This window comes from Ciconia boyciana, chromosome 1, assembly GCF_034638445.1.
Source record: "Ciconia boyciana chromosome 1, ASM3463844v1, whole genome shotgun sequence".
NCBI classification, from domain to species: domain Eukaryota; kingdom Metazoa; phylum Chordata; class Aves; order Ciconiiformes; family Ciconiidae; genus Ciconia; species Ciconia boyciana.
The window spans coordinates 51,149,223-51,176,341 of record NC_132934.1 but is presented as its reverse complement, the minus strand read 5'-3'; the positions used below and the strand labels follow the sequence as shown (position 1 = coordinate 51,176,341).

Genomic DNA, 27,119 nt, shown 5'->3' with positions numbered 1-27,119 from the left:
CCCCCCCTCTCGCCGGCGCGGGCGGTCTGTTCGCCTTTGATTGCGAGGCGAGGGCATCCTCCCCCCGCCGCTCCCCCCTCCCGGGATGGCTACATACAAAGGCTGCTTTCCAGGAACTTTCCAGGAACCGCATCATGTGACAGGACCCGCTCCGGCGCCTCCACCGTGATCGCGGCCAGCCGGGGCCGACGCACCGAGCCGCCGCCCCTGTCACGCCGGGGCAGCGGGCGCCTAATCCCCCCCCAACCCGCGCCCTCCCCCCCCGCCCGCGGAGCCGCGGGAGACGCGCGGCGAACAGGTCAGTGGCCGGAGCCGCTGAGGTACCGGCGCGCGGGCGACCGTTGGAGCCCGCCGGCGGGGCCGTGCCTCGCGGGGCGGCGTGCGCCGCCCCGCGAGGCACGGCCCCGCCGGCGGCCTCCAACGGCCGCCCGCGCGCGGGCCGCGCGGCACCTCCTGAGGTAACCGGGCGAGCGCGGGAGCGCGGCCTCCCCCCTCCTCCGCGGTGGAGCGGGAGCGGCGGCGTGAGGGCGACGGGAGCCCGGCCTGCCCGGCGCCGGCAGCCGCGGGCACCTGAGCGCGGCGGCGGGGCCCGCCCTCAGGGCCGGGAGCGCGTCAGGGGCCGGTGCCAGGAGCTCCGTGCCAGGGACTTGCGGCGGCCGAAGCTCCTGGGACACCCCACCCTGGTCTCCACCCCCCTTCACCCTCCGGCACTAAATACCTCGTTGCTACAAACAGCCATTACCCGCCGATGCGCGCGCTGCTCCTTCCCCCCCCCCCTCCGCGACTTTTTTTTTTTTTTTTTTTTTTTTTTTGGTAAAATAAACCCGAAGCTGTTTTTCGGCGGAAAGATGATTGATTGTGCTGCGGGTGCTGCTCGGTAACCGGCCACTTTCTTCCGCCGCTCGGGCGGCCTCGAGCCGACTTTAGAAACACAAAAAAATAGGAAAGAAAAAGGGGGAAACAAAGCAAAAGTAGCTGTATTAGTCTCACCCCTGCCCCTGGCTGCGGGTCAGGGCTCCCTGCAAATTGCACGGCGGCGTTTGGGAGGGAGTATTTTTCGGGTTTGACGGGAGAAGGATTAAGGGGTGTCTTTTTAAAGTCCTCGGAAAAAAAATAATGTGAAATAATACAGAATAATCCACTTAAAAATGGGGGGGGGGGCGCCTTTGTTATGAAAGAGATAAATGAATATGTATTAGGCTGGACGGTCTGGCTGAGGGAGCGGGGCAGCACTGGCACACGAGCTCCCCTGCACAGAGAAAACTCTCACAGGGACACTCCTGCCTTGTGTCGTACTCCCCAGTAACTCCTGAAATTCAACGTTTCTTTAAAAAAAAAAAGGGACCGTGGAGGACAGTGCTTGAAGGCTTTTGTAAGAGATATTACTTATAATTTTTAAACATCAGGGGGTGAGTGGAGAGTATTAGAGTTAATAGTTCTCTTAAAAAATAAGTGCTGTATTTAGTAATTAAGCAGATTCGTCTGAGGGGAAAAAAAAAGTTACTTTTTAAGTGAGTTGGTCAGTATGGTTTCATCTGTTTGTAATGCCTGGGTGCTTTTGAATTTAATTTATTCAGTTTATGAAAAAGGTGGTTTTAATCACTGACAGCACTGCAGATTTAAAATGAGGTCTGAGGAACAAACATGGGCTTTCTTACTTAAGCATTCTCAGAAATGGTTTAAAACAATTTAGGTCTTGAAGGTCATTCTTGTTCCCGTTTTCGTCCGTGCAGTTCAGATAGCCTCAGATTCAGCCTCCAGTGACTCTTGTGGAATGCCCACTAACTTTTTGTTGGATCGACGTGAAGAGGGGAGAGAATATATCTGTGTCCTTTGAAATTTAGTCGATAGTTCTGCTACCGATGACGTGAGATCTTGCATAAAATCTTAATTTGCTTTTTCAGAATTGCACTGGCTTCAGAATTGCACTATGTTCAGAAGAACAACAACAAAAAAGGAATACAGATCTATTTTTATGACTAAAATAATGCCATATATGTATATGCATGCACAGAGCTTTTGCTCAAAAATATGTTATTTTGATATAATAGTGTTCAAATTAGAGCTATTCCTTTAAAGCTCAGTAATTCATCTTAGAGAAATGGAATGCATCCTGTCTAGATGCAAAGCTGCTTTTTTTACAGCTTTGCTGTAGTTCTCTTGCCCTATGTTATTTATTAATGGCATTTTTATGTGGATAGTACCTCAAGACTTCCTTTGCTTCTGCTGTTTACTCGTCACTTGAAGTCATAATAATTTGTTTCTAAAACCACAGCTGGCTGCTATAAAGGCAGAGAGAGGAAGACCATGATTTATGTGGTGAATGAGAAACAAGAACAGAAGAATGTAATAAATATTTGTTACTTAAAACTTCAGATATTGTTATGAAAAAGGTAGCATAAAAATTAAGTAGGCAGTATATCAGCAGGATCTTTCCTAAACAGAGTTCTGTTAATTTTTTTTTCATGAGACGTTAATGTCTTTTAAAAATAGTACTAAAGGTCTGATAAATTTACAAGAGTAATGAAATTCAAACTTAAAAACTGCAAATCGATCTTTAAATGACACTTTTGGCACCTCATAAGAGTACTTCAGTTCACAGTTACCTTTATTCTCTGGTATGAGACTTCCACAAGTACTATAGGCTCGGTGGAATAAGTTAGTATTTCAGTGTTTCTTTCAACAATGTTAGTTAGCTGGTTTTCTCCTCTGTCTGCGTGAGTCTTTCACACAGTCACAGGGGAGAAAAAAAATAATTTTTAAGTGTAAGAAAAGGTGATTAAATTAAATTACTTTTTGGATTATGGGCCACATGTGGTGCATTAAACTACTTTAAGCTACTTTTTAGCTTCTTTGGCTTTAAGATGTTTAATACATACTTGGTCTGCCTTAAATGTTTTACTATATAAAAAATTAGAATGGAGTAGGAGAAAGATGTTAAATGGAGAAGGAGAAAAGAAGCAGCACGGAGATCTCAGACTCTGAGAACTTAGCTTTCCATCATGTAAACAAAATAAGTTTTTTTAATTTGCCATGTAACAAACAGTAATTCTTCTAAACAGAGTCACTAATATGAAGAGAAAATTAGTTTATACAAATGGGGATTTAAAATTTGTAAGTCCATTTCAAACCAAGTGCTTTATTTGGTTTTAGTCTGTATGTTTTGGGGTAGCAATGCTAGGACAAATACTGCCTGTATGTATACAGTTGTGACTGCTTCTGAGCCAGCTTTAGAGGCATATCATCCGACTGGAGATGAAAAGCACAAACTTAAGGAATCTCTGATTTATTTTCCAGGTACTTTCTACTCTGCATGAACGTTTTGGTTTGGGCAGTATATCATCCATATAGTAGATATTTTCAGTCAAGATTTATGTTAGTAGTGCAAACATGAACATTAAGAGCTCTTGAAAATCACAAGCAGAATATATTATGTTTCTGACTTGTTTTCAAATGTATGTGCTCAAAAAGAGAAGGGGAGGGACAAGTGGATTTATTTTTTATTTTTCCTTTAGGCAAAAATCTTTTTCATGACCAAGGAAGGAGGCAACAACGTTTTTACAATAGTGTGAAGTGCCTGTTGCTAGAAATGTTTTTCACTTTGTTCCTGAAAAGTATGCCAAATTTACTGGAGAGCTAGCACGCTGATTTATTTATATAATATGACGTGAGTGGAGGAGGGGGAATGCATTTTTGGCCCAGCTGATTTTGCTAAATTTGCTTTGATTTACTGAAAAGGCTTACTGATTTATTTAGCTAGATTTGTCTAGCTACCTGAAATAATACAAGGGGCCTTTCCTTGCTCTCTGCATCCTTACTTCCTGAAGATGGAGCACAGAATATCCATTATCCATGACATACCATTTGGTCAGATAAAATCTGCTTTAGTTAAAAGGCCAGCTGTTGCTTATCACATATGTCTATTTATTGACCATATTTTGACAACTGTTTACCTGAACCGATCTAAATAACAATGTATGACTGCCACGGTTCCTCCCTGTCCTGTGATTACAGTGGTCAGGCAGCATGTCTGGTTCTCAAGCAGAGAAATATGAATATTGAGCCTTTATCTCAAACAAATTAGAACAAGTTAATTGTAGCTCCACACCACGAACAAGGTCGACAATGCGAGCCCTTAGAGAATTTCTCACTCAGCAGTCAGGAGTAAGGTTTGCTTATTTCACAAAGAGTTCCTAAAGCATAATAAATACAGCAGAGAGAAAACAAATATTTTCGTAAATGGGATCACTCTGCTCTTTCCAGCTGCCCCAGGAACAGAATGTTTTGATGAAATGAATTATGATGTATACCAAACAATTTTACTCTTAACCAGCTGCCACCTTATTTCCTGCCATTTTTATCTATTCAGTTGTGAATGCTTTATCTGTCTTAAGAATATACATTTGGGAAAGGAGAATAATCAAAAATCCAGTGAATAATTTCTATGAATCAGTGGTGTTCTAAAAGAAAACCAGCACTTGTAATTTAAAAGCAAGCCATCAAGAGATAGCACTAAGAGAGCAGTACTTTGAAATAACATCCAGATTATTTTCTTTCAGAGACAGTCGAGAAAAAGAAGGATCATTTCCTTTAGTTCAGTGGATAGGTAGATGGATAATCACCAGCAAGCATGAAACTGACCATAAAAAGGTGGCATTTAAATCCTTCTCTCATCTCATCATGTGCTTTATACTATTTAAAACTTACGGTAGCATCTAAAGGCCTCAACTGCATTGAGTAAGAGGTTATCTAGACACACTTAGGATCTTTAATTAAAAACATTACATGTAGTGCTTTTATAGTTTCTCTGATTTACTATTTACAATTTAAAGTAAAAACAATAACATAAAAATAATTTGGCTGGACTTGTTAAGGAAAAGTGGAATGTGGCAACACAGGGTACTAAGTATAAAAAAAAAGATAATTTACACAGCAGTTTTCACCTTATACTATGTTAGGCTTCTTCATAAACAGTGAGCAGAATTCTGTTCTGTCACTTTGTTGTTTTGTGAACATACATGCAATTTCACTTTGACTAGAACTAGCTAAATATTGCTGAAAGTTACTTAAGGATAATTTGTAAATATACGTGTTTTGACAGCTTTTTCTTGCCTGTTGCGCTTCCTTTTTATGAACATGATAGAAAATAAGACTACTGGCAAGAACCGTTTTGATAGCAGTCAATTTAAACAACTACTAGGAGAATGTTTGCTATGGATTTCAATATTCAGGTTATAGTATAAGATGCTGTGACTGTAATATTCATTTACCTTGAGTTTTGGCTGAGAAAGTGGGAATATGCCTGAGAAAGAGTGCACAGGTGTATATATGCACATACACACCTATACATACACACATTCACAACCACGCTCTCTGAAGTTCTGGATTTTTGGAGAAATATACACTCCTGTCTTTGTTTTAGAAAAATCCTAGAGATAGAACGGCTGAAAGCACTGTGAAATCTTGCATTCTCCTCCTAGATGCTGCCAGAAAAAACAAGCCCTTTATGCCTGAGGAGGCTTGAGATGTTTTCTTGCCAGTTGCGAGTCCTACTTCTCAAAGTAAAAGAGAGCAAGTAACGTCTGTGAAAAAAGTTTTCCTGACAGACGGCATGCAGGCAGCTCTCCTGTGCTCTGCCAATCCATAAGTAATTAAAGTGCCTTTGTTGGCCAAGAGTCAGTTCTGAAATGAATAAGGAAAATTAAAACAGGTGATGCAGTGGCTACCTCCGGAGGAGAGAGTTTTGAGTGCAAAGTAAAACAAAGATGAAGAAGAAACTGGGTTATATGTCTCTGAATACATGGTTTCCCATCAGAAAAAGATTAATCTTAAATCACTGTTCTAGTTCTTATATTAAAGATGGTTTAATTCACCCAGAGCTATTTGGCCTTGAGGATGAATTCCTACAATTAAGTGTTTATGACTGAAAGTGCTGCCATGGAAAGCAGACAGATGAATATCATTTCAGGAGTACTGTGAATCATTAAATGAGTTGTAGAACCTTTTCCTGGGCATGAGCCACTTTTAAATTTCAGACTAAGGCTATAATAGACTTCAGCATAAGGCCTGACGTGTTGCTGTGTTTAGGAGTTTGAATAACAGGATAAGCAACATGTACTAATGCATTTATATAATGTTAAACTTCTTACAGTTAATTGAAAATATGCTGCCCATGGTATGTGTATATGCTGCTCGGATCAAATACATTTTTCAGAGTAGTGCGTTAACTGTTAGTGTCAGGTAATGAACTTAACCTGCCTCTGACGTGTTGGCTTCTTTTGGCTCAAGACAGGCATGGCTGCTTTCCCTGCTTCAGTATAAAGAGAGGCTGGACGTGGAATGTCATACAAACCCTAACAGATGACCAGAAAACAGTGCTAGCTGCCAACTACCTTCTCTCTCTTCATTTGTCATGATTAGTGCTTGGTTTGTGTCAGGAAAGCTCAAGGCATCGTCCTATAACTGATTGGCATGTTGGGAGGACGTAAACTGAAATACAGGCCAGACAGACAGACAGACTGGCATTTTTTGAGCTCAACAGAGGAAATGGACCCAGGGCTACTCTTCCTGGTTAAGGAAAGAGCATTGGTCCACAGCTCGCCTTTTCTTGGCGCTGCCTGTCCATTCCCAGGATTGCTCTCCCCTCCTGTAAGCAGTTTTGCCAGGTATGTCGAAATTAAAGCTCAAACAGTAGTAGATAAAACTGGATAGACTGCTTGAGGCAGTTACTATCTCCCTTTGCACTGTACCTGAACCATCCTTCCCGTGGCTCTGACAGTGTGCTGCCTGCAGCAGGGACAAGAAATTGACTCATGCATCTCCTCCTAAACAACTTCGGCTTTCAGTCTGGTGTGGTAAGATCAACCCCAGCTTCAGCGTGGCTCAAAACTGCTGTCACTCAGGAGCAGCTTCATGAGCTGTTTGGTCGTGAGGTGGCAAATTCTGTCACGGGGTGGGGTGAATGGTTGGGGATGAGAGTAGCAACTCCTTCAGCCATCTGATTTTAATCCCTTACCATATGTGACTTGAAGTCCTTAGATGCCCTCTACTGCCATATACCAGAATTAACAGATGGCTCTGTGTAACCAAATTCAGATTTGCTGAAGTTTGTTATTATCTCTCTGTCTTTGTAAATGAATGGGGGAGGGGAAATAATGTTCATAATTATTACAAAATATGCAAAGCCTTTTATAAAGTGTGAGTTTGGGCTAGACATCTTTTCTGACTTTCAGTGCCATTGCCCTGTATTTCAAAATTTTAACACTATTTTTAGCATTCTCTTCCGAGCTCACTTCTCTGATAAATTATCCCTCTGGGAATAAATTTGATCCAGAAAGATGCCTGACGCACAGCAGAATTTTTCCCCAGTATTTCAGGCCACATCATGCTAGACAGAAGGAAGCTGCAAAACCTGCTGCTGTAGATCGGTCTGTTCTGGGAAGGAACTAAAGGATGCATTTAGCCATCGGATGTATCATTTGCATAAGACAGAACAGCAGGCAAGTCTGTATCTAAAATGGAACAAGAATGAAATTTCTGTCCCACGCTTGCCTGTGTTATGACAGTTTTTGTGTGCTGGCAGGCACAAAGCAATCCCAAGTCAAACAGAACTAGTTCTGGAGGGAATCACTCTACAGGCTCTAAGAATCAAGTATTTCTGCAGTGCTTGAGCTTTAGCTGTGTTGGTTCTATCATCAACCCCTTTTCCCTTCTATAAGGAAAACCCAGCAAAACAATCCCACCTTTAATTCCCCAGCCCTAATACTAATTTGACTGAGTGGGTTTGGTCCAGCTGAAATTAGCAGACACATTTTGTGTACATTTTTAAACATGCCTAACCTTTTCTGAGGACAGTCTATTACTCTTCATTTTACTCCAGGTGGTTGCCAGTGATGTTACAGATGGAAGTAGCCATGGCAGGAAGGAGCGGGAGCTTTGCAGTGGAACATGTGACAATGGGGATCTGCTCCAGGTAAGTGAAGCGGGACCTATACAGAGGACATGCAGGAGGGCCTCTGCCAGGCTAATAAAAAGATAAAACTCGGGTTCAGTGAAGGGGTGAGCTTTCACACCATGCTTTCTTTTCCCTCCAGCACAGTCCTCCACTTTCAGGCACACTGGTCTAGAATATGCTACTTACATTTTTCAGCAGCTTTTGTAATTTTTCCAGAACATAATCTCAAACTCACAGAAGTCCATAGCAAAATCTTGTTGTGAATGGGGGCTTTGTTCTGTGAGACTCTTTCTGAAAACGCCAGTCTCTCTGTTAGCCATTGCATAAAAGGCTGAAACATGAATTTGTTCATATGCTTTTGTTTTCAGTGTGTTCTTTCCTTCAAACCCTCCCCCCCCTTCTCCAAGAAATACATGAAGCTTTTCAAGTCCTGGCAGGTGGGCTATGTATTGTTACGGTGGCAAACCTGTGAAGCTACAGCAGTTTATACCACCCGACAATGTGGTCCATTGCATATATTTTTAGTAGATCCATATTTTTCCAATTTCCTCATGTTCTTTCAATAGCATTTTTTTTCTATCCATCAGGGAGTGGAATCCTGCGTCCAGAGAATGTAAATAACAGCTGCTTCCACTCAATTTGCATTTATATACTTAACACTTCAAAACAGATTATTTCTAGAAGCTTTCACAATCTAGTTAAAATTCCTACTTAGTCAGAGGTACTAGTGAGATGTTAATGAAATCCCTTTGGACTGGCTGATGGAAAAGATGCAGCAACGACAATGAAATTCCCCAAACGACTGATCAGTTATGCCTCTGACAGTTATACTTCAACAATCAATTGAAGTGTATCTCTTAATCTCCTTGGGCGTTTTCAGGATCAGTTCCTTGGGCTGTTCTAAGAGGGCAAGAGTATGCCAAGTAAGGAGATGAATTGTTAAAAAATCTGTGCTGAACTGGTAGTGTATTTCTAGCAAAAATTATTTATCATATGAGTACAGCTGAAAGGAAAAAAAACCCCAACACCTGGCAGGCTATTTAAAGTGAACAGCTTATTTGCCAGCATCACAGATTTTTAAATAAATAAACCCCTTATGTCCTGAGAATAACTGAAAAACAGCTCTTTGGTTTTTATACCACTATTTTTTTTTGTTGACATTTCATTAGCCCTGAAATGGAAACGCAGCATTTTTATTTAGTAATGCCTAAGAAGATTTTAAGAATTATGTCCAATTATTGTTTTTTTTCTCCAGAAAACTTTGAAAGCCTTTCAACTCATTATTTTGCCAAATGCCTCAGCTTGGACCACTTCTTTAGATTTCCTTGATCGTCTGAAGGCTGAGAATTACAGAACATTGACATTTAGTGACCTTCGGTACGGTTCATTTACCCTGATGTGGACTCTTGAAGAAGATGCTTGCTCCTAAATCCCAATTTTGTTTGAAGTTCTAGAAATGCACTTTCTTCTTTGCATATTTGTTTATCCAGAAGAAAAATCCTTTTATTTTTACAGGAGTCTCAACTGGGTGATCTCTGAACTGGATTGGACAACCTTGATGACTCAAGTTGTTTAGAGAACAGTAATTATGCATGTGAGTTGCTGTTTTTGCGTGTCTCGATGAGCCTGTACCAGACGTAGTAGTCCAAACAAAGACAATCTGAGCTCATATTGTCTGTAAAAACCCTGTGGGTCCCAACTACCTGATTTCAGAGAGCATGCTTGTATTTCTAAATAAAAGAAGTCCCAGATGCCAAGAGGAGTGGCTTATATTCACACTAGCTGGAGCTAGTTCCCTTGAGAGCAGACTCCTACATTCACATCCCACAGTATTCCTTGGACTCTTTCTGGTGCCCTTGTAGATCCAACGTGTAATTCTGATTTTTTGTTTATCTTTCAGTTTGAAGTATCTGAAATTACGTGAAACTGCGCTGTGGCCCGTAAGAATGGTGCTTTCCTAGCATGAAAGTGAGGGTATGTTTTACATGTTTTGGGATGCAGTAATGTTGGAGGGTGCACAATCAGCTTGAGCAATTTAGAAGAGCACATAGGGTAAGTCAAGTCAAACGATGGGATCTATGGGAGCAGTGCTCGGTGTGAACTCTCCCTGCAGGAGTGTACAGCTGTTGCCTTAAAGAGGGCTAGGTGGAGCAGGGGGAAGTAGTGAAGAGGTGTGGGGATCAGCAGCCGGAGCTTGAGCTTGCTCCCCAGCCTGCAGCAGTAAGGACATGCTGAGAGGGACCCCGAGTATCTGTCTGCTGCTAGGGACCACCTCTGGCTGAGGTGACGTGTAGACACAGATATTTTGACTGCAGGATAAATGCTTCACTCTTAAAGAAATACAAGGCTTCTCACGTATCATTTCCACAAAGTCCTGAGTTAAAATCTTGGTCATATTGAAGCAAAACACTCACCCAGTTCCAGTGATTCAAGGTTTTGCCCTCGGTCTGGATGAGGACTGGCTAAGTGCTGTGTAGGTACTAACCACAGCTGCTCTCCAGCAGGACCACCACTGCTCTTCTCTTCGCAGGCCATTGTTTCACCTTTCAGCCTTACCAGCAGCCTCTTTGGGCTCATTTCAAATCTTTTTCTTCAACAAATATGGCCATATAAAGTCAATGAACTGTAACCCATGGAGCCAACATACAGCATGTTTATTTTAGTAGATGTGAACATACAAATATATGCTCTAGAAAGGGAGTTTCTATGCCATTTTTCTTATCTCTGCTTACGGTGAACTTACCATGAATTTTGTTTGCACGGTGCCTCTACTCTGGATAGGAAATCCTTTTTCTTAATCCAGTTCTAAAAGTTGTGGAACTCGCTGCCACCCTCAGTTTCCCCATCACTAATGCCAGGATCTTAACTGTATGAAAAACGGCATGGGAGAAGGGGAGTTGTATAAAGATATGAGGTATTCTTGGAAAATAACAAGTGAACCCATACTTAAACCAGTCGGGATTAAGAATTACAAAATGACAAAAAAATATGGAAAGGGATGTGAAGCCTCATGCTACTGTGTACCGACCAATTGTTAACTAATTAGGGGTCAAAGAAAATTTTTTCCTGGCATTAGTTTATTATTCAGTTGAAATCCTCAGTGTGTCTTAACTAAAGCAGAGGGTGAAGATCACTGCTGCAGCACAGCTCTGATCCAATATAACTCCTACAGATGTTGACTTCAGAAAAATGCTACTACCTTATTGTTTAAACAAATACAACATAAATTTGAATAATGAGGAAGACTAGCAGGATTTAAGAAACACTAATCTTTACATGAAACTATAAAGCTCTGTTTCGTTAGCATTAGTGAGTAGGAAATACATGTTTGTACACTAGGGTCATACTTTACTAGTTTAATCTTTTACTTAGGTTCATTTTTATTCTACATGATAATGGCTTAATGCAGTAGCCTAATTGAACAGTCACTTCTCACTGTTCATTTGAATATTCTGTGATACTTACATGGTTAAACTTTTATTAGTTTTGGCAGAAGAGATGCTAAAAACTAGCTCTTCCAGAATTCTTTTTCTATGATCTCTCATATTTTGCTGGTAGGGAGATTCTTTTGCTGAGGAATTGTAAACTTTGGTAGCAGTCAAAACTGGCCCCATTTAAAGGGTAAACTGCCTCCTACCCAAGACTGTTTTTCATCTTGACAAGCAGTAAAGCTGAATATAAGCAAAACTGTTTTCTGTATTTATGGCTTATTTGACTTTTCAGAAAGACTAGCTGGCAAAGTTTCTCGGCTCTGTTGGCCATTCCAACCTCCTGTGGTGCCTCCAGGTGATGAAAAACTTTGTGATACATTGATTATCATTTCTCACCTACACCACAACACTTAATGATGTGGCACACCAGGCCATAAACTTTTACTTCTCTAGAAGCCATGCAGTGCAAAATTGCTGCAGTGCAAACATGCCATTTGATTCATGCAGCTTCCACACAGCTCCTACCTTCTGATGTGCAGTGTCCTACCCCCTGTAGTTATATACAGTGGAACTAACATTCTGTGTAAACTGTATTTAATTTTTCCAGATAATTCAGTGCAAATTACCCAGTAAATTATCATTTATTGTGTTAATTTTTCTAGAAGTACCTAGAGGCAACAGTTGCGGCTGTGAGCTCATTAGAAGAGGTGCTATAAAGATACATAAAATAAGTAACTATCTTATTTCTCCTGTGACTCCACACTGAATGAAACAAAAAAATAACACCTTAAGTATTATCTTTTAACATTGGAGAGTTGGTTAAATATAAGGAGGTGAGATTAAAATCCTATACACAATTTATTCAAAACTACAAATTAAACGTGTGTGAATTACTCTATACAGAAAACAAAGAGTTCCTATATATGGACTACATGCTATGGAAGGCTAGCAGAAACAGCAAAAATGTTTTTTATTAATCTTAAGTGGAGTATTTTTCTTTTACATATATGCTTTCTTAAATTAAAAAAAAAAAAGGTGAAACTACTTTCATTTCCTCCGATACAGCATCTGAATCTCAACTAAGCTTCATCCTCCGTTCATAGACGAGAAGGAAGAAGCACCTCCAGAGAACAATTTGTGTGACATATTCTAGACAAGAAAATCTTAAAATAAGATCACCTGCCTTGGGTAGGTACTTTTTTTGTGTCAACTGACTATAAAGGGAGCTGACAAAGATTAACGCAGGCTTCGATGTCTCATTCGTAGCTGTCTCAATCTTAGAGATGAATCCAACTTTCATGTATTGTAGCTACACAATTTGTCTGACGTTTATTCTCCTGAATGGTGGACTTTTAAGTCAATTTTATTATAATGTAGCATTAAAATATACATCCTTTATTACAGAAGAGGAACGCAGTTATATCTATTTGATCTTGTCATTATATAACTTTGTACTGGTTTTGAGGCTGGGCATGTGAGAAATTACAGGAGAGCGGCTGCTAGAATTCATAAAGATTGGAATAACTGAGAAATGCAGTGCTGGCTTTAAACAGCAATTGTTACTGTGACTTATAACGGAGCTGCAGCAATGATTTATTCTGGTACAGCACAACTGAGACATGGCAGTTGAAATTCAGACCCATTACAACAGTAAATGGACAAGAAGGGAACTTTCCTCCAGGACTGAGTAACTGGAGGGGCAGGAAGGGATGGATGGATGGATAACTGCTCCCTCCTTTATAATCATGAGGAACTGAAGTGCAAGGACGTGACACTTGTGACATGGGTGCATTTGGCAGTTGGGTCCTGTTACTGCTCCACTGTTGGCTCATGTTTTCAAAACCGGGAGGGTGGGGCTTTTTTTTTTTTTAAGTGTGAACATACATCTCTGCTACACACTACAAAAGTCAAATCAGGCAAAGCAAACAGGCAAGTCTCGCAAAAGAAGCTTTGAGCCTTTGAATCCAACCACTTTCAGACCTGCCAGGAAGTTTCTTTTTCTTCAGTTCCTACAAATTTAATTAAAGAGCACATCTCATAGTGTTAAATTTAATGATATAGCTAAATCCTCTATGGTTTCAGACAAATCCATTTGAGTTACTGTGCAAGATTGCCTCCTGGTGGTAGTACCGAGCATCTTCAGAACAACATAATTTGCACATAGAAAAGGCAAAAACCTGTTTTAAAAGCAGGCTTCCTTTTTTAATTCAGGTCTACCTAGAGGAAGTGAAAGAACTTTCTTTTCACTAGGACATCAAGATAAATGGAACTGCTATTTAAATGGTCTGAATTGAGGACAAACATTTTGATACTTGACCAAAACAGAGTGTTCTAATGGCACGCTAGCAAGCAAAGCCTGAGAAGACTTGTAGTGAGACATTAAAAAAAAAAAAAAAAGATGTACCCAACTGTATACTACCCACAGAAATGAGCCTAATAAGGTCTGAAGCACTTAATAACTACTAGATACAAAGGAAATGGCTAAGTGCCTAAATTGGATACAAAGACACCAGACCAGACTTAACATTGTGAATTCTATCCAACTAAAGTTTTCAGTTACAAAGAACAAGAGCAACAGAAAACAAAATCCCAAACTAACTTTCAAATGGATTATTCTTTTGCATAGAAATGGGACAAGAATCAGATGGATGGATTGCTAATTCCAAGTTTTCAAGTGGAGAGAAACAGATAAAGACAGCTTTATGTAGTTGTTCAAGACCTGGAAAATTAATCAGGAGGACAGCTTGGAATTACTGTGAGAGGAGGATTTTAATTAGGTCATGCTTCAGATGACCCAGGAGAAAGACTTAGTAGAAGAGAACATAGAAAGGCTGAGAGTGGCAGCGTAACGCAGGGAAAGATTTTTAAATACCAATTTTATGAATTAATGTAATAACAAAATGGCAGAGGGTACATGGAGTGAACGTGTGTTCTAGACTCAGTTTCCAGTAACTGGTCAGAAGAGGAAGTACTTTAAAGATAGCAGTCCAGGACATAATAGATTTTCAGCCCTCAAAATGCCTGAAAAGCATCCAAAAATGTCTGGGAAACATTGAGAAATCCAACATTTCTACAGTGATCGCGGATGTTTGATCATAAACAGGGTTTGACAGGCAAGAACAGACAAATGTGGTAACAGAAGGTTTCTGTAAAGCAAAATCTCTTAATAGTATTAGGCAGCAATAAGGAAAAGTACCAGGGAGAAGAAGGGGGGAAATAATTGAAAGTTTGAATCCAAGGATATCTTTTCTTACACTGGAGTAAAGTCAAACAGTGACAAATTAGGTCTCAGCTTTCAAAAAATAAAGGGGGCTCGATTTTATGCAGTGGAACATAACAAAACACTAAACATGAGATGTAAGCTTCTCACTTACGGAGCAGTGTCAGTACCAGGCACCATGAATTGATGAAAATACTAAAATTTGTTGTACTACAAATTACTAAAAACTATTTTAAAAGTCATATTCCAGGCAGAAGAAAATAATTATTTCAATGCGCTTGAACTTGCAGAGTAAGCAGTGATCCTTTCCATAGACACAACAGACATTCCTTCATGAGAGCATGTTTGTTATCACGCGAGCAACACATCGTATAATACGGAGCCAAAATCACTTGGCTGATGTTGGCTTAAACATGGACTCAGATATCTTAGAAGCATAACAGAGAGAATAAGCAAAACGATTTCATGCTCTGCCATGATAAACCATTATCAGCTAACTGGCATTCGGATTTTAAAATGCATTTTTAAAAGTAATACCAAGATAAATACTTAGACTAGCTTTATGTAAAATTTTCCAGAAGTATTTAAAGGCAGTCTTTTTACATGCATCCAACATTACTTTTTTTGCAATGAAAGGAAATTCAAGGAAAAAAGGTTATTTAGTAATAACTTCAGAAAAGTAAGTGTCCTTTATACTAACAATGACCAGGATTAGAGACTTTAGATGGTACTCCACTTCTAGCAAAATGTGTAGGTAACACATGCTGGCAAAATGACACTAGACTAAGACAAGAAACAAGAACCTTCCTGTCTTACCCAAGTTGCTTTGGAAAGGAAATACAATCAAAATGTATGACATCTATGGGATAATTATTTTCTGATTATTTATGAGGATCTGCTAAGAAGACTTAATGAAGTCACTGGGATCTCTGCAGAGGCACAATGTTCCAAGCTAGCCCTTTCTATTGGAAGGCTGATGCCTCAGACTGTAGACTGCAGTAAAGAATCTCCTTTTCCTGAGAAAAAATGCTAGATAACATAGAATAATTTTAATAGCGGAAACATTTAAGCACTACAAAACACTAAAGCTATGAAGTAGAATCAGACCACATTTCTTTAAAGCATTTTATATAGTAAAGGGTCAATCCTTCCCCCTAGGTAAGCTAGAAAGAGCTGAGAATCTTCACCGGTTACCTTGCTGAGGCAAAGAACTCTTCCTCCCCTGAGCTACGGCTATTCCAATTTATATACGAACACAACATCCTCACTGAACAGTAGCTGGGCTGGCTTTAAAAAGCACAAAACAAATCCACAACCAAAAAAAAACCCACAAGCCACGAATGCACACAGAAATTATCTCAGATATCTGGGAATGCTGGGTGATTTAGAAGGGTGAGTTCTTGTGCCTTGGAAGCTCAAATTTAACCAAGTTGGTCAGTTTTCAGTACATGACGTTAGCTTTAAATACAATCACTTGGCTGATGTAGGATTAAACATGGAGTCAGATATCTTACAAGCGTAACAGAAGCAGCAAAACTATTTCACTGTTTTCATAAATACCTCATAATATTTTTCATAAATACCTCAGTATTCAAGCTCATCTGCATTTCAGTTACTAGATTTCTTAAAAAAAAAAAAATCCCCCAAAATAACACCAAACCCTAACGTGCTCAGTTCTAGACTTCCCATTGTGACATAATACTTCTATGCATTCACTGTAGCAATGATAAGCCTCTGACCTAGTTTAATCGGAGCACTCCATCACCTGTTACACCCAGTTCTAACACCAGCACATTCACTGACCGTGCATATACAATAGTCTTCCCTGGATCCTTGTTTCAGTAGTGCAGTTTTGTTGTTCTTCTACTGTCAACGAGTTGAAATAGAAAATAACAACTTTAGGAAAGCATGTTTTAGTTAGAGCACTCACACAGAATTGCCAAATGTCTCCTTTTCTGTAATTTTTATTTCCAATAAAGGTTAATCGCAAAGTGCTGAAGAACAAGAAGTTATCTCAATTATCTGTCTTTAGGAGGATTAGGATTCTTGCGTCTTCTGTGATACCTGGAAGAAAAAAAGGCTGCAGTGAATGCAAGCTTTGGAGAGTCTTTCATTCTCCTGGTATTTCCCCCCCAGTGAGTGGTCTGGAGGTTACACAAGTAAGCAAAACACAAGATACATGAGCACAACCCATCACCACTCGTTAGATGTCATCTCTGTTGTTCATGGAGTTACATAATGCTACTCATTTCTACTGCTACATCCGCTACAAGCACGCAATAATCCAATCAATTCTACAGCTGAATAGGTACAAAGGCTGCTGTTTATTCTTAATCCTTTGTGTGAAGTTAATTTTATTACATGGTCGGCTTTTCCTTTGGCTAAAATGATTGCTACCCAACAAAGAGACTCAATGTTTAAAGGAGTTATGCCAGACTGTACGTTAAATAGTGTAATATTTTGCAGACAAACTAAAAACCAAATTCTTCACAACAAAAATGATCCCTACTTTCCTCTTAATTACCCACCCTAAAACAAGGAAGATCCTGTTTGATGCTCATCAAAGTGACAGCTACCCTTTGGCCACAGAAAGTTCTACCATTTCATTCCTTTTATCTACTCCCAGAACTCAAAAAGCTTTCTCTGGACAAAAAAAACCACCAAACCAACCCCCCCCCCCCCCCCAAAAAAAAAACCAAACACCTGCCTGTATCAAGTCTCCATAGCTATAAAATTAGCAGCTACCACAAGGTGTACTAACATGGACTGAAAAACTAGAATGTCATTTGTTTTCTAGTGTTTCTGAATGTATATAGTTCCTCTTTAACCTCAAGTCATGCGTATTTGCACCTCTCCTCCTCCTAGCCGTCTGAATACAAGGCACACCAAGGTACACTTTTCACCCCTCCACATGAAAAACCTCTACTATTCTTAAGTCTGAGAATCATCCCATGAAGTTTCTTTCTGAAAAGTTGTTAAGGAATAGACAATGCACGTTTCCAAGCTGTATTTGGTTATATCCATTGAGGGTATTTTACACACTAGATTCTCTTAGGCTGACTTCACTTATGCAACTTTAATAACTCACCTGAACCAGTAGCTAACTAGACAGTATGAGAAATTTCTACTCTGTGACATATTTTACAGTTAAAAAAAAAAAGTTGCAAAGTCTACCAAAGGGGCAGTGTTAAAAAAAACCTTATGAAATACAGTCTTCCATTTACACAACACTGCATTTAAGATTTTATGTAGTAGCCCATGTGCTAACAGTATCTTCTCTCACATGACTTACCCTAGGTTGAATCTAATCATTAAATTATTCCTGTATCTCTTTTTACATCCCAAAGGAACAAACATTGAAAAGAAAATACTTACTGTCCCACAGGATACCAGCGATGTTTTGTTGTGTAAAACATTTTGCTGAGCTCTTCAATTGTAGGACCTCTATTGTTCTTTAGCTCTTTTTCATTCAATCTGGATTTCAAAACTTGATCAAGGGTTTCTTCTTTATTATTCACTGGATCTGGCCGTGGTATGGGCTATAAAAACAATAGTGTATATATTTCCTTTTTCTCCTTTTTTTGAGAAAAACAAAAAGCCAACCTACGTAGATGGCATTACAATTTACTCTTAACAGCTGAAACCAAAGCAATACAGAAGAATACTTAAAATTGTAAAGGCTGTTTACCACCCCCCTGCCCACCCTGAATAAAACCACACCACTGTGGAGCAGATGTCTAGAAACATCTAATTACCCCAGGTGCTACAGCTGATTACCCTACCCCTAAAATCAGCACTGCTGTGATCACTATTGCTGATCTCATCCTTACAATTCACTAGCTGAATCATAAGCTTCAGTTCTACTAATGCAAAAGTAGTGCTATTATTCCTATTTAGAAATACGTTCATAGTGACGATCATCATCGCTAAAAAAGCTTTTAGATGATTTGTACCTTGGAGAAGGATGTCACTTCCTAACTGTTTGTGCATCTGCTAAGACCAAGATGTTCTCAACCTGAAACCTAACTACTATCACTGTTACAAATATTTTTTCCTTGTTTTAGTCTTTTATGCCTGTTTTTCGTGAGAGACGTGCAACTGATAAATTTAAAAATACCGATATGTAACTTGCAGGTAAAGAGTGCTAAAATGTTTTAAGTTTTCAATGGAGAATTTTCACATTGGGTACTTCAGCAACATAGCTACCATGTGTAGTATTTTACTAGCACATGAGAAATGGAAATTGAAACAAAAAGTGTACACTAGAAAAGTTTATCTGGACATACTTTCATCAGTGTAGAGAACACACTGAAAGTACTACTGATAGATAAAAATTCAATATTTGAAGTTTTTTGTGGAGTTTATGAACCCAGAGTGCTGAATGGGATTTAAAGTGCAAGTCGAAGAAAAGTGCAGCAGCAGCACTCCTTATGTCCTCTTGCCCAGCCTGCTGCATCTGTACACAGTAGGACGTGTGAACTATAACCTGCATTCCAAACATCCTCTCTGAGGAGTACACTCATAGACAGACACGAGTTTTCTCTGTAGTGCACAAGTATTTGAGTGCCTCGTTTAATTCTATTTGAGTTACTATATGCTGGGATATCTGAGCATTTCTGACTCTGCAACTTTCCCTCAATTCAACTAAGAGTAAGGTCCTCCTCATGGCAGCAGCTATATTCGTCACTCACTCACTTCACAGACATGCTGATCATGTAATAAAAAGTACCTCAGTATTTCAAATTTTAAAAAGATGCCCTAAAGACTCAACATTATCAACTACTTATGCCTTTACAAAGGTAAGAAATATAAATGTGTACATTTGGACATACTTTTGTATGCTCGTATGGAATCTCAAGCGAAGGGTGGTAGCAGACAATTGTCTTCAAATCCGATGTCACTGCAAGTTCCACTTTGCTATAAAAATAAAAACTTACACTCTTAAATATATCCCTTAAAATTTTCAGAAATGCTGAGCAACTGAACAGCCCAAGTCCCAAAGAAAACCAGATTTGACCCTGCATTTATGAATTCTTAAGAATCTTCTATAAAATAAACCCATATAAAATAAGGGTCACAAATACTTGATCTGAACTTCCTCTTTTTTTTTTTTTTTTCTCCAGCCATCTTCAGGTTTCTTTTTTTTGGATGGAGAGGGAAAAAGGGCTAAAATAAAGATAGCTGGAAATATGGGTTGGAAAAAAAATCTTTTAACACTGTGAATAATTACATATAAAACTGTAGCAACAGATGGGGGTAACCGATCATCAGTGATACCTAGGACATCATGCCTTTATAAGAAGTATGGCACCTACACAAGAAAGAATAGAAAACAAAGCTCTGTTTGGGGTTCCAACTTTTATATTTGGTAAAAGATGATGGGCATGATGAAGAAAAAGTCCTACTGAGAGGTTCCTTGAGGGAGCATGACTCTCTTCTCACTTTCCTTCCTTATTAACTTCCATGACACATTAGGTTCCTAAAACCTTGTATGACACGGATGCTGCGTTTCTCATTGTATTTGTATCCTCTTTTCTGGTTTCTACTCAAGTTTCCCATGCAGCAGCACAAAAACACCTGGACTTTGTCTTAACAACAAGCATCAGTGAAAATGACTGCTCTTAGCTACTTTTGCTCTTCCACAAACAAAACTGCAGGGGTAGTGGCATCATCACCGCGCTGAGTCCTGCATGATTTTTCATTACGCTAATTTTTTTAAATCCTAACTTCACAATCCTTATGATCAGAAACAGTACTTTAGTTAAAATTATTACATAAATCCAAAACTGGCAGAAGATGTATTTGATACCATTATATGACAACTTCAAGACAGAGAAAGTAGCCCTGGAATAAGCGTTACATGAAAAGGTCACCCATCAAAGCACATTTAAGTACCAATTGTAGTCTTCAGGGAGAACTGAGTATGTGGATTTATGGCAAGCATGATACACAGCTCCATCTGCAAAAAAAACATGTAAAGAATACTAATGTAAAAACAAACAAGAGCTGTGCCAAATTTAAGAATGTTTACATTTTCATTCCATTCTAAGTCTTAATGGGGGATTATAATCATACTCAGTTTTAGATTAACAAAACCCAAATACTGTCTAAATGGAAGTTCACTTTGCTACACAGATTTCTAGTGCAATCAAAAAATACAGTATCTAGGTAGCTATGGCCTACGTTTACCTTTCCAACTGTATTGTTTTCCTAAGAAAAATCACAGCATGAACAAAATACCTACAGATTTCATCATTACAGCGTATTCTTTATATATGCAAAGAACATTACCTTGTGACTTACAGGAAAGATCATAATTTCATTCATAGCAATATTTATTATAGAAAACAAATTTGTACTTTGCTGGCAACTGCTATATATGCTATACAAAACACACAACTGTAACATCTTGGCTGCTGTAACACTAGAGAACTTTACCCCTTTCCCCAGGTTCCTGTTGCTCCAAGGAAAGCAATCACAAGAAGGACAACAGCATCCAGGACTGTACTAATTGGACTGAGGGAAAGGATTATCTCCCTCTACTCAGCACCTGTTAGACCACATCTAGATACTGTAGCCAGTCTGGGGTCCTTTAATAAATGATAAACTTGAATGAGTTCAGCGAAGGCCCGCCAAAATGGTCAGGGGCTGCAGCACCTGCCCTGTGGGGAGAGGCTGAGGGACCGGAGCTGGCTCAGCCTGGAGCACAGACCATTTTGGGGAGACCTAACAGCAGCCCACAGCAACTATGTATGAGAGTTGGGTTTATTGAGGAGAGGGATCCAGCCTGTTCACAGCAGTGCATGGTGGGAGGACATGCGACAACATCCAGAAGTTGAAATGAGAGGCTCTGACTGGATACATAGAGAAATGCTTTCCTCATGAGGACAGCCAACCAGTGGGACTGGGGCCCAGGCAGGTTTGTGCAGTCTCTATCCTTGGAGATTTCAAAGACCCAGCTGGACAAAGCCCCCAGTGACCTGGTGTGACTGCAGAGCTGAGCCTGCTTTCAGCAGGAGGTTGGACCACAGACCACCTGAAGTCCCTTCCAACTGAGTTTTCCCATGATTCCATTCCCATTTTTTCACAGAATCATAGAATCATTTAGGTTGGAAAAGACCTTTAAGATCGTCAAGTCCAACCGTAAACCTAACGTAAGGTGTTAGACAGTAACAGCCCCTTATATAGGAACCACACCATAGGCATCTTGCCTTCCGCAACCATGTAGGTATGCATGCCTAAGATGGGCCTGGGAGGTGTCTGTAGATCACTTCTACTGGCAAACCCCTTCCTTTACTGCCGGAACCTGACACAAATCCACATGTAAGTTTCTGAGCCCAGTGAAGCCCACCCCCAATGGGGCCTGACGGGATCCACCTGTCCCGATGGGGAAAATGCGTCTTTGGGCGTAAGCTGATGGGACTGATCAAGAGAGCTTTAAACTAGAATTGATGGGGGAAGGGGATACCAACAGGATTGCAATAGGTAAGCCAGGGGTTGGCGTGGCATCGCCTGAGGGTGGCAATGCTAGTGGGAATATTTACATGGCTCCTGGGAGCACGGAGGGCTCAGGAGCGTATCTGAAATACTTGTACACCAGTGCACGCAGTATGAGAAACAAACAGGATGAACTGGAAGCACTGGTCAGCTCCCAGAACTATGATATCATTGGTATTAGTGAGATTTGGTGGAATGAGTCCCATGATTGGAGCGCTGGGATGGAGTGCTACAGGCCGTTCAGGAGGGATAGGCAGGGCAGGCAAGGTGGAGGTGTTGCACTATATGTAAGGGAGAGGTTTCATTGCACAGCCCTTACAATTAGTGATGATGTGGTTGAGAGCCTCTGGGTGAGGATTAGGGTGATGGAAAACAAAGGAGTTGTTGTAGTGGGTGTCTACTACCGATCACCCAGCCAGGATGTAAGCACTGATGAGTTATTCTGTAGGCAATTAGGAGAAACTTCTGGATCCGTAGCCCTTGTCCTTATGGGAGATTTCAACTTCCCAGACATCAACTGGGAATATCATACTGCTGTGATGAGCAGGTCTTGGAAATCCTTGAAGTTTGTGGGAGATAACTTCTTGCCACAGGTACTCAGTGAGCCAACTGGGAAAGATGCCCTCCTAGACTTGCTGTTTGTGAATAGAGAAGGACTCGTGGGGGATGTGATGGTAGGTGGCTGTCTTGGCCACGGCGATCATGAAATGCTTGAGTTTAAGATTTTCAGTGTTATGAGAAAAAAGGACAGCAGACTTGCTACCCTGGACTTCAGGAAAGCAAACTTCAAGCTATTCAGGGAGCTATTTAGCAGAGTACCCTGGGAATCTGCTTTTGAGGGCTTAGGAGTCCACGAGTGCTGGTCAGTCTTTAAGAACCACCCTTTAGAAGCACAGGAGCAGGCAATTCCACTGTGTTGTAAGTCAAGCAAGCAGGGCAGAAGACCAGCTTTGCTGAACAGGGAACTCCTTGTGGAGCTCAAGAAGAAAAAGAAATTGTATGATCCCTGGAAGCGAGGTCAGGCTTTGCAGGAAGATTACAGAGCTGTAGTTTGTATATGCATGGAGAAGACACAAAAGGCCAAAGCTCAATGAGAGTTGAAACTGGCCAGTGTTGTTTCAGATAACAAGAAGGGCTTTTTTAAGTACGTTAATAGCAAGAGGAGCTCTAAAGAAAACATTGGACCGGTACTTGTTGAAGGCAGCCGTCTGACTAGTAAGGACAAAGAAAAAGTGGAGGCATTCAATGCTTTTTTTGCCTCAGTCTTTAATAATACTGACAGACCTTGGTCTGCCTGGTCCCCTGAGTCGGAGGACCACAAGTGTGGGAACAGTGACTTTCCATTTGTGGACAGTAAAACTGTAAGGGACCAGCTGTATCAGCTGAATGTTCACAAGTCCATGGGGCCTGATGGGATTCATCCCGGAGTACTGAAGGAGCTAGCAGATGTTATGGCAGGACCCCTCTCGACCATCTACCTAAGGTCTTGGGAGTCAGGGGAGGTCCCCGCTGACTGGAAGCTAGCCAATGTTATTCCAATCTACAAAAAGGGAGTGAGGGAAGACCCAGGGAACTACAAATGTGTTAGTCTAACCTCAGTTCCTGGAAAAATTATGGAGGTTATAGTGGGTACTACTGAAAGACATTTCAAGAGCAATGCAATCATCAGGCACAGTCAACATGGGTTCACAAAGGGAAAGTCCTGTTTAACTAATTTGATATCCTTCTATGATAAGGTCACCCGCCTAGTGGATGAAGGGAAGGCAATGAATGTAGTTTTTCCCGGACTTTAGTAAGGCTTTTGATACCGTCCCTAGCAGCATACTTCTGGACAAGTTGTCCAGCTGTGGGGTGAGCAGGTTCACGGTGCGCTGGGTGAAGAACAGGCTGAACGGCAGAGCCCAAAGGGTTGTAGTGGGGGTTAGGGCTGGCTGTAATGGGGCTACATCTGTCTGGCTACCGGTCACCAGCAGCGTTCCTCAGGGTTCAGTTCTGGGGCCAGTCCCGTTCAATATATTTATCAATGATCTGGATGCAGGAGTAGAATGCACCATTAGCAAGTTTGCTGATGATACCAAACTGGGAGGTACTTTTGACTCTCAAGGGACAAGAGGCCTTGCAGAGGGATCTAGATAGGTTGGAGCATTGGGCTGTGATTAATGGGATGAAATTTAACAAGTCCAAATGCCAGATTCTGCACCTGGGACAGAGTAGTGCCAGGCAGAAGTAGAAACTGGGAGAGGAGTGGCTGGAGAGCAGCCCTGCAGAAAGGGATCTGGGGGTGCTGGTCGCCAGCAGGCTCCATACGAGTCAGCAGTGTGCCCTGGCAGCCAGGAGGGCAAACCGCATCCTGGGCTGCATCACACACAGCATAACCAGCCGCTCAACAGAGGCCATTATCCCGCTGTATTCAGCGTTGGTGCGGCCTCACCTTGAGTGCTGCGTGCAGTTCTGGGCCCCACAATTTAAGAAGGATGTGATGGTCCTTGAATACATCCAAGAGGGCAACAAAGCTGGTGAAAGGGCTGGAAGGAATGTCCTCTCAGAAGCGGCTAACGACTTTGGGCTTGTCTAGTTTGGAGAAAAGGAGGCCAAGAGGTGACCTCATTGCTCTCTACAGCTTCCTGAGGAGGGGAAGTGGAGAGGGAGGTGCTGAGCTCTTCTCCCCTGTATCCAGTGACAGGATGTGTGGGAATGGTTCAAACCTGCACCAGGGGAGGTTCAGACATGACATTAAGAAGCATTTCTTTACCGAGAGGGTGGTCAAACACTGCAACAGGCTTCCTAGAGAGGTGGTCGATGCCCCAAGCCTGTCAGTGTTTAAGAGGCACTTGGACAATGCCCTTAATAACACACTTTAACTTTTGGTCACCCCTGAAGTGGTCAGGCAGTTGGACCAGACAATCGTTGTACGTCCCTTCCAACTGAAATAGGCTATTCTATTCTTCTACCACTACCCTTTAAGAAATGAATTATGATCACAAGAACTAAGTCTTAGCATGTTCTGAGCCTTCTGTTTTCAAATAAGTCATTAAAAGGTTTCAACTTTTTTCTGGCATTATTTTATGTAGACCATCTTTAGTTTTCATACAAATAGGATTCTTCTTGGCTGTTCATAATGGAGGGGGAGAGCATTCAGTGTGTCAAAATTGGGAAAGCTGAAAGAACCAAGAAGAAACTTTTGTGTAGCTATTTTCCTCTCAGAAATATTTTAGATGTAAAATTCCAAAATTTAAATTTAGATATAGCTAATATATTTAAATATATATTTTAGATATAAAATTTAGAATTTCTGTTAGCACTTCCATGCTTCAGTTCTTCCAATTAAACCATCCTTAGTTATTAAGAAGTTGAGTTTTGGTAAAATATTACTGCAAATAGTTTGTATTTCTTCCTAAGATTTCTCTCCCGTCCTTGCCCGCTAACCTCTAAAATGTAACACGTCCATTGTATTTTCTTAATTCCTGTCTTTTCTACAACCTTTACTATCTCCCCTACATCTTTCTACTGACGTCTAAAACATGGACAAAAATCTAAGAAATAATATTGCCTGTTTTCACTTGTTCTCTGATTACGTTAAGTAATGAGACTTTACTGTAGCCTTTTCTCACCATTGTTTGTAAGTCTGAAAAAATAAATTTAAACCTTCAAATACAATCAGTGGTAAGAGGGGTGGTATTTACAAGCTAATTAATAAATTAGAGGAATGTCATATGTGGACCATGGAAACTTTAAAAGAAAAAAACAAATCAAGATATCCTTTAATTATTAGCAGAGAACACGGAATATCAGACTTGATTCTGTTCAAAGAAAAATTCACTTCCATGCTTCTATTACTTTAAACAGTACAGGAAAGAGGCTCTCAAACAACAAATTTTAATATAGGACTTCTACAATTTCATCACTACTTACTCTGCAGTGGGGCCTGCTTACAGGTTGCTACTGAACGCATCCAAAAGCTGAACCATGCAGTTCTAAGCGATGTTGCCATGCTGACAGCAGACAGGAAACCAGTACTGGAGAAGATGGAACTCAAACGGATGCTGTATCCTTTTTTTCTGCAGAACACCCTCTGAAAGAAACCAGTTTTATAATTGTTCAGGGTACAAAAGACCGACAATTTAATCCCTTGAATATCTTAAGGATAAATAAAATTTGTGCAGTATATTCCTCATTGTTTGTCAGTTGTTTAGAAGTCCTTATTATTTAAGATACTGGCACCTGCCTCCTTACTAGTCAAATCTAGTATAAGACTTTATTTAGTGAGAGGTACTCTTTGAAGGTACACCATTAACTTTAAAAAACATTTCCAAGCTTGGGTCTGCTCACATTTCTTCTACTGGTACTCACCCACCTAAGTTTTGCATCCTTCCTTCTGCGCACTCCACAGAATTATTCCTGAAACATGCTTTTCTTGTTCATGATGTAAATATCATCGCCCAGTATAAAAATAGAAGTACTTATAAATAACCCTTGCTGTAGTTAACAAGCTGTCTAGATGCAGTTGGTTTCATCCATCTCAAAAGCAATACACCTAAAAGCTATGAAACACCATTTAGAATAGTTTAAATATTACCCCAAACTTCACAGAAGCAGAAAGACACATATAAACATTGTAAGTTTTCATTGTCTACAAAAAAACCACCCCACTTTGCTTTGAAGAGAAACTTATAATGATGCTTAAAAAAACATAACTGGAGACAGTTTAAAGGCATATTCATAAAAACTAAAAAAGAAAGAAACAAGACCTCTTTAAAACTACTTTGTATTTAGTGCTTAGGAACATCACCAGAAGTATACATTTTACAATTTCTACAAATAATTATCCATCATTTTCTTTACTTGTGACAAGTGCTGCTGAAGTTAAACACTAACACAGCACCTACAGAGCTGCTCGTAACTTCCCTTTGAAAGCTCGTTAACAAAAAAGGTAAAAGCACGGCAGGTCCGGACCGCCTTCTCAAAAGGCAGGTTCACGCACCTGTCGGTTCATGCACCCATTCTCGGCCTCACCTCA

General features: G+C 40.5%; 1 protein-coding gene and 1 long non-coding RNA gene across 4 annotated transcripts; one reads left to right on the top strand and one right to left on the bottom strand.

Annotated features, from left to right (window-relative positions):
* Positions 1 to 51: 51 nt before the first annotated feature.
* LOC140653338 (uncharacterized) lies at positions 52 to 26,176 on the top strand. 3 transcript variants are annotated; one of them, XR_012043087.1, is made up of 6 exons: positions 52 to 298; positions 7,880 to 7,972; positions 9,470 to 9,548; positions 9,855 to 9,928; positions 12,451 to 12,573; positions 26,038 to 26,176. It is a non-coding gene; the product is annotated as an uncharacterized lncRNA (long non-coding RNA). The 3 variants fall into 3 exon arrangements; XR_012043088.1 differs by having other exon boundaries at positions 25,949 to 26,068; XR_012043089.1 differs by lacking the exon at positions 26,038 to 26,176 and adding an exon at positions 21,056 to 21,519.
* Positions 16,552 to 26,149, bottom strand: MRPL42 (mitochondrial ribosomal protein L42). Its single transcript, XM_072865316.1, has 5 exons — positions 26,015 to 26,149; positions 20,501 to 20,564; positions 19,438 to 19,522; positions 17,981 to 18,144; positions 16,552 to 16,669 (listed from the first exon to the last, which is right to left on the bottom strand). Exons 1-5 carry the CDS (start codon positions 26,091 to 26,093, stop codon positions 16,624 to 16,626), a joined length of 438 nt encoding a protein of 145 aa, XP_072721417.1. The 5' UTR covers positions 26,094 to 26,149; the 3' UTR covers positions 16,552 to 16,623.
* Positions 26,177 to 27,119: the final 943 nt, after the last annotated feature.

Coding starts and splice junctions, on each gene's coding strand:
- MRPL42 (XM_072865316.1), bottom strand. CDS start 26,093: ATGGCAACATCGCTTAGAACTGCATGGTTCAGCTTTTGGATGCGTTCA. Junction 20,565..26,014: donor TAAGCAGGCCCCACTGCAGA/GTAAGTAGTGAT, acceptor TTTTTTTTGCAG/ATGGAGCTGTGTATCATGCT. Junction 19,523..20,500: donor CTCCCTGAAGACTACAATTG/GTACTTAAATGT, acceptor TTATTTTTATAG/CAAAGTGGAACTTGCAGTGA.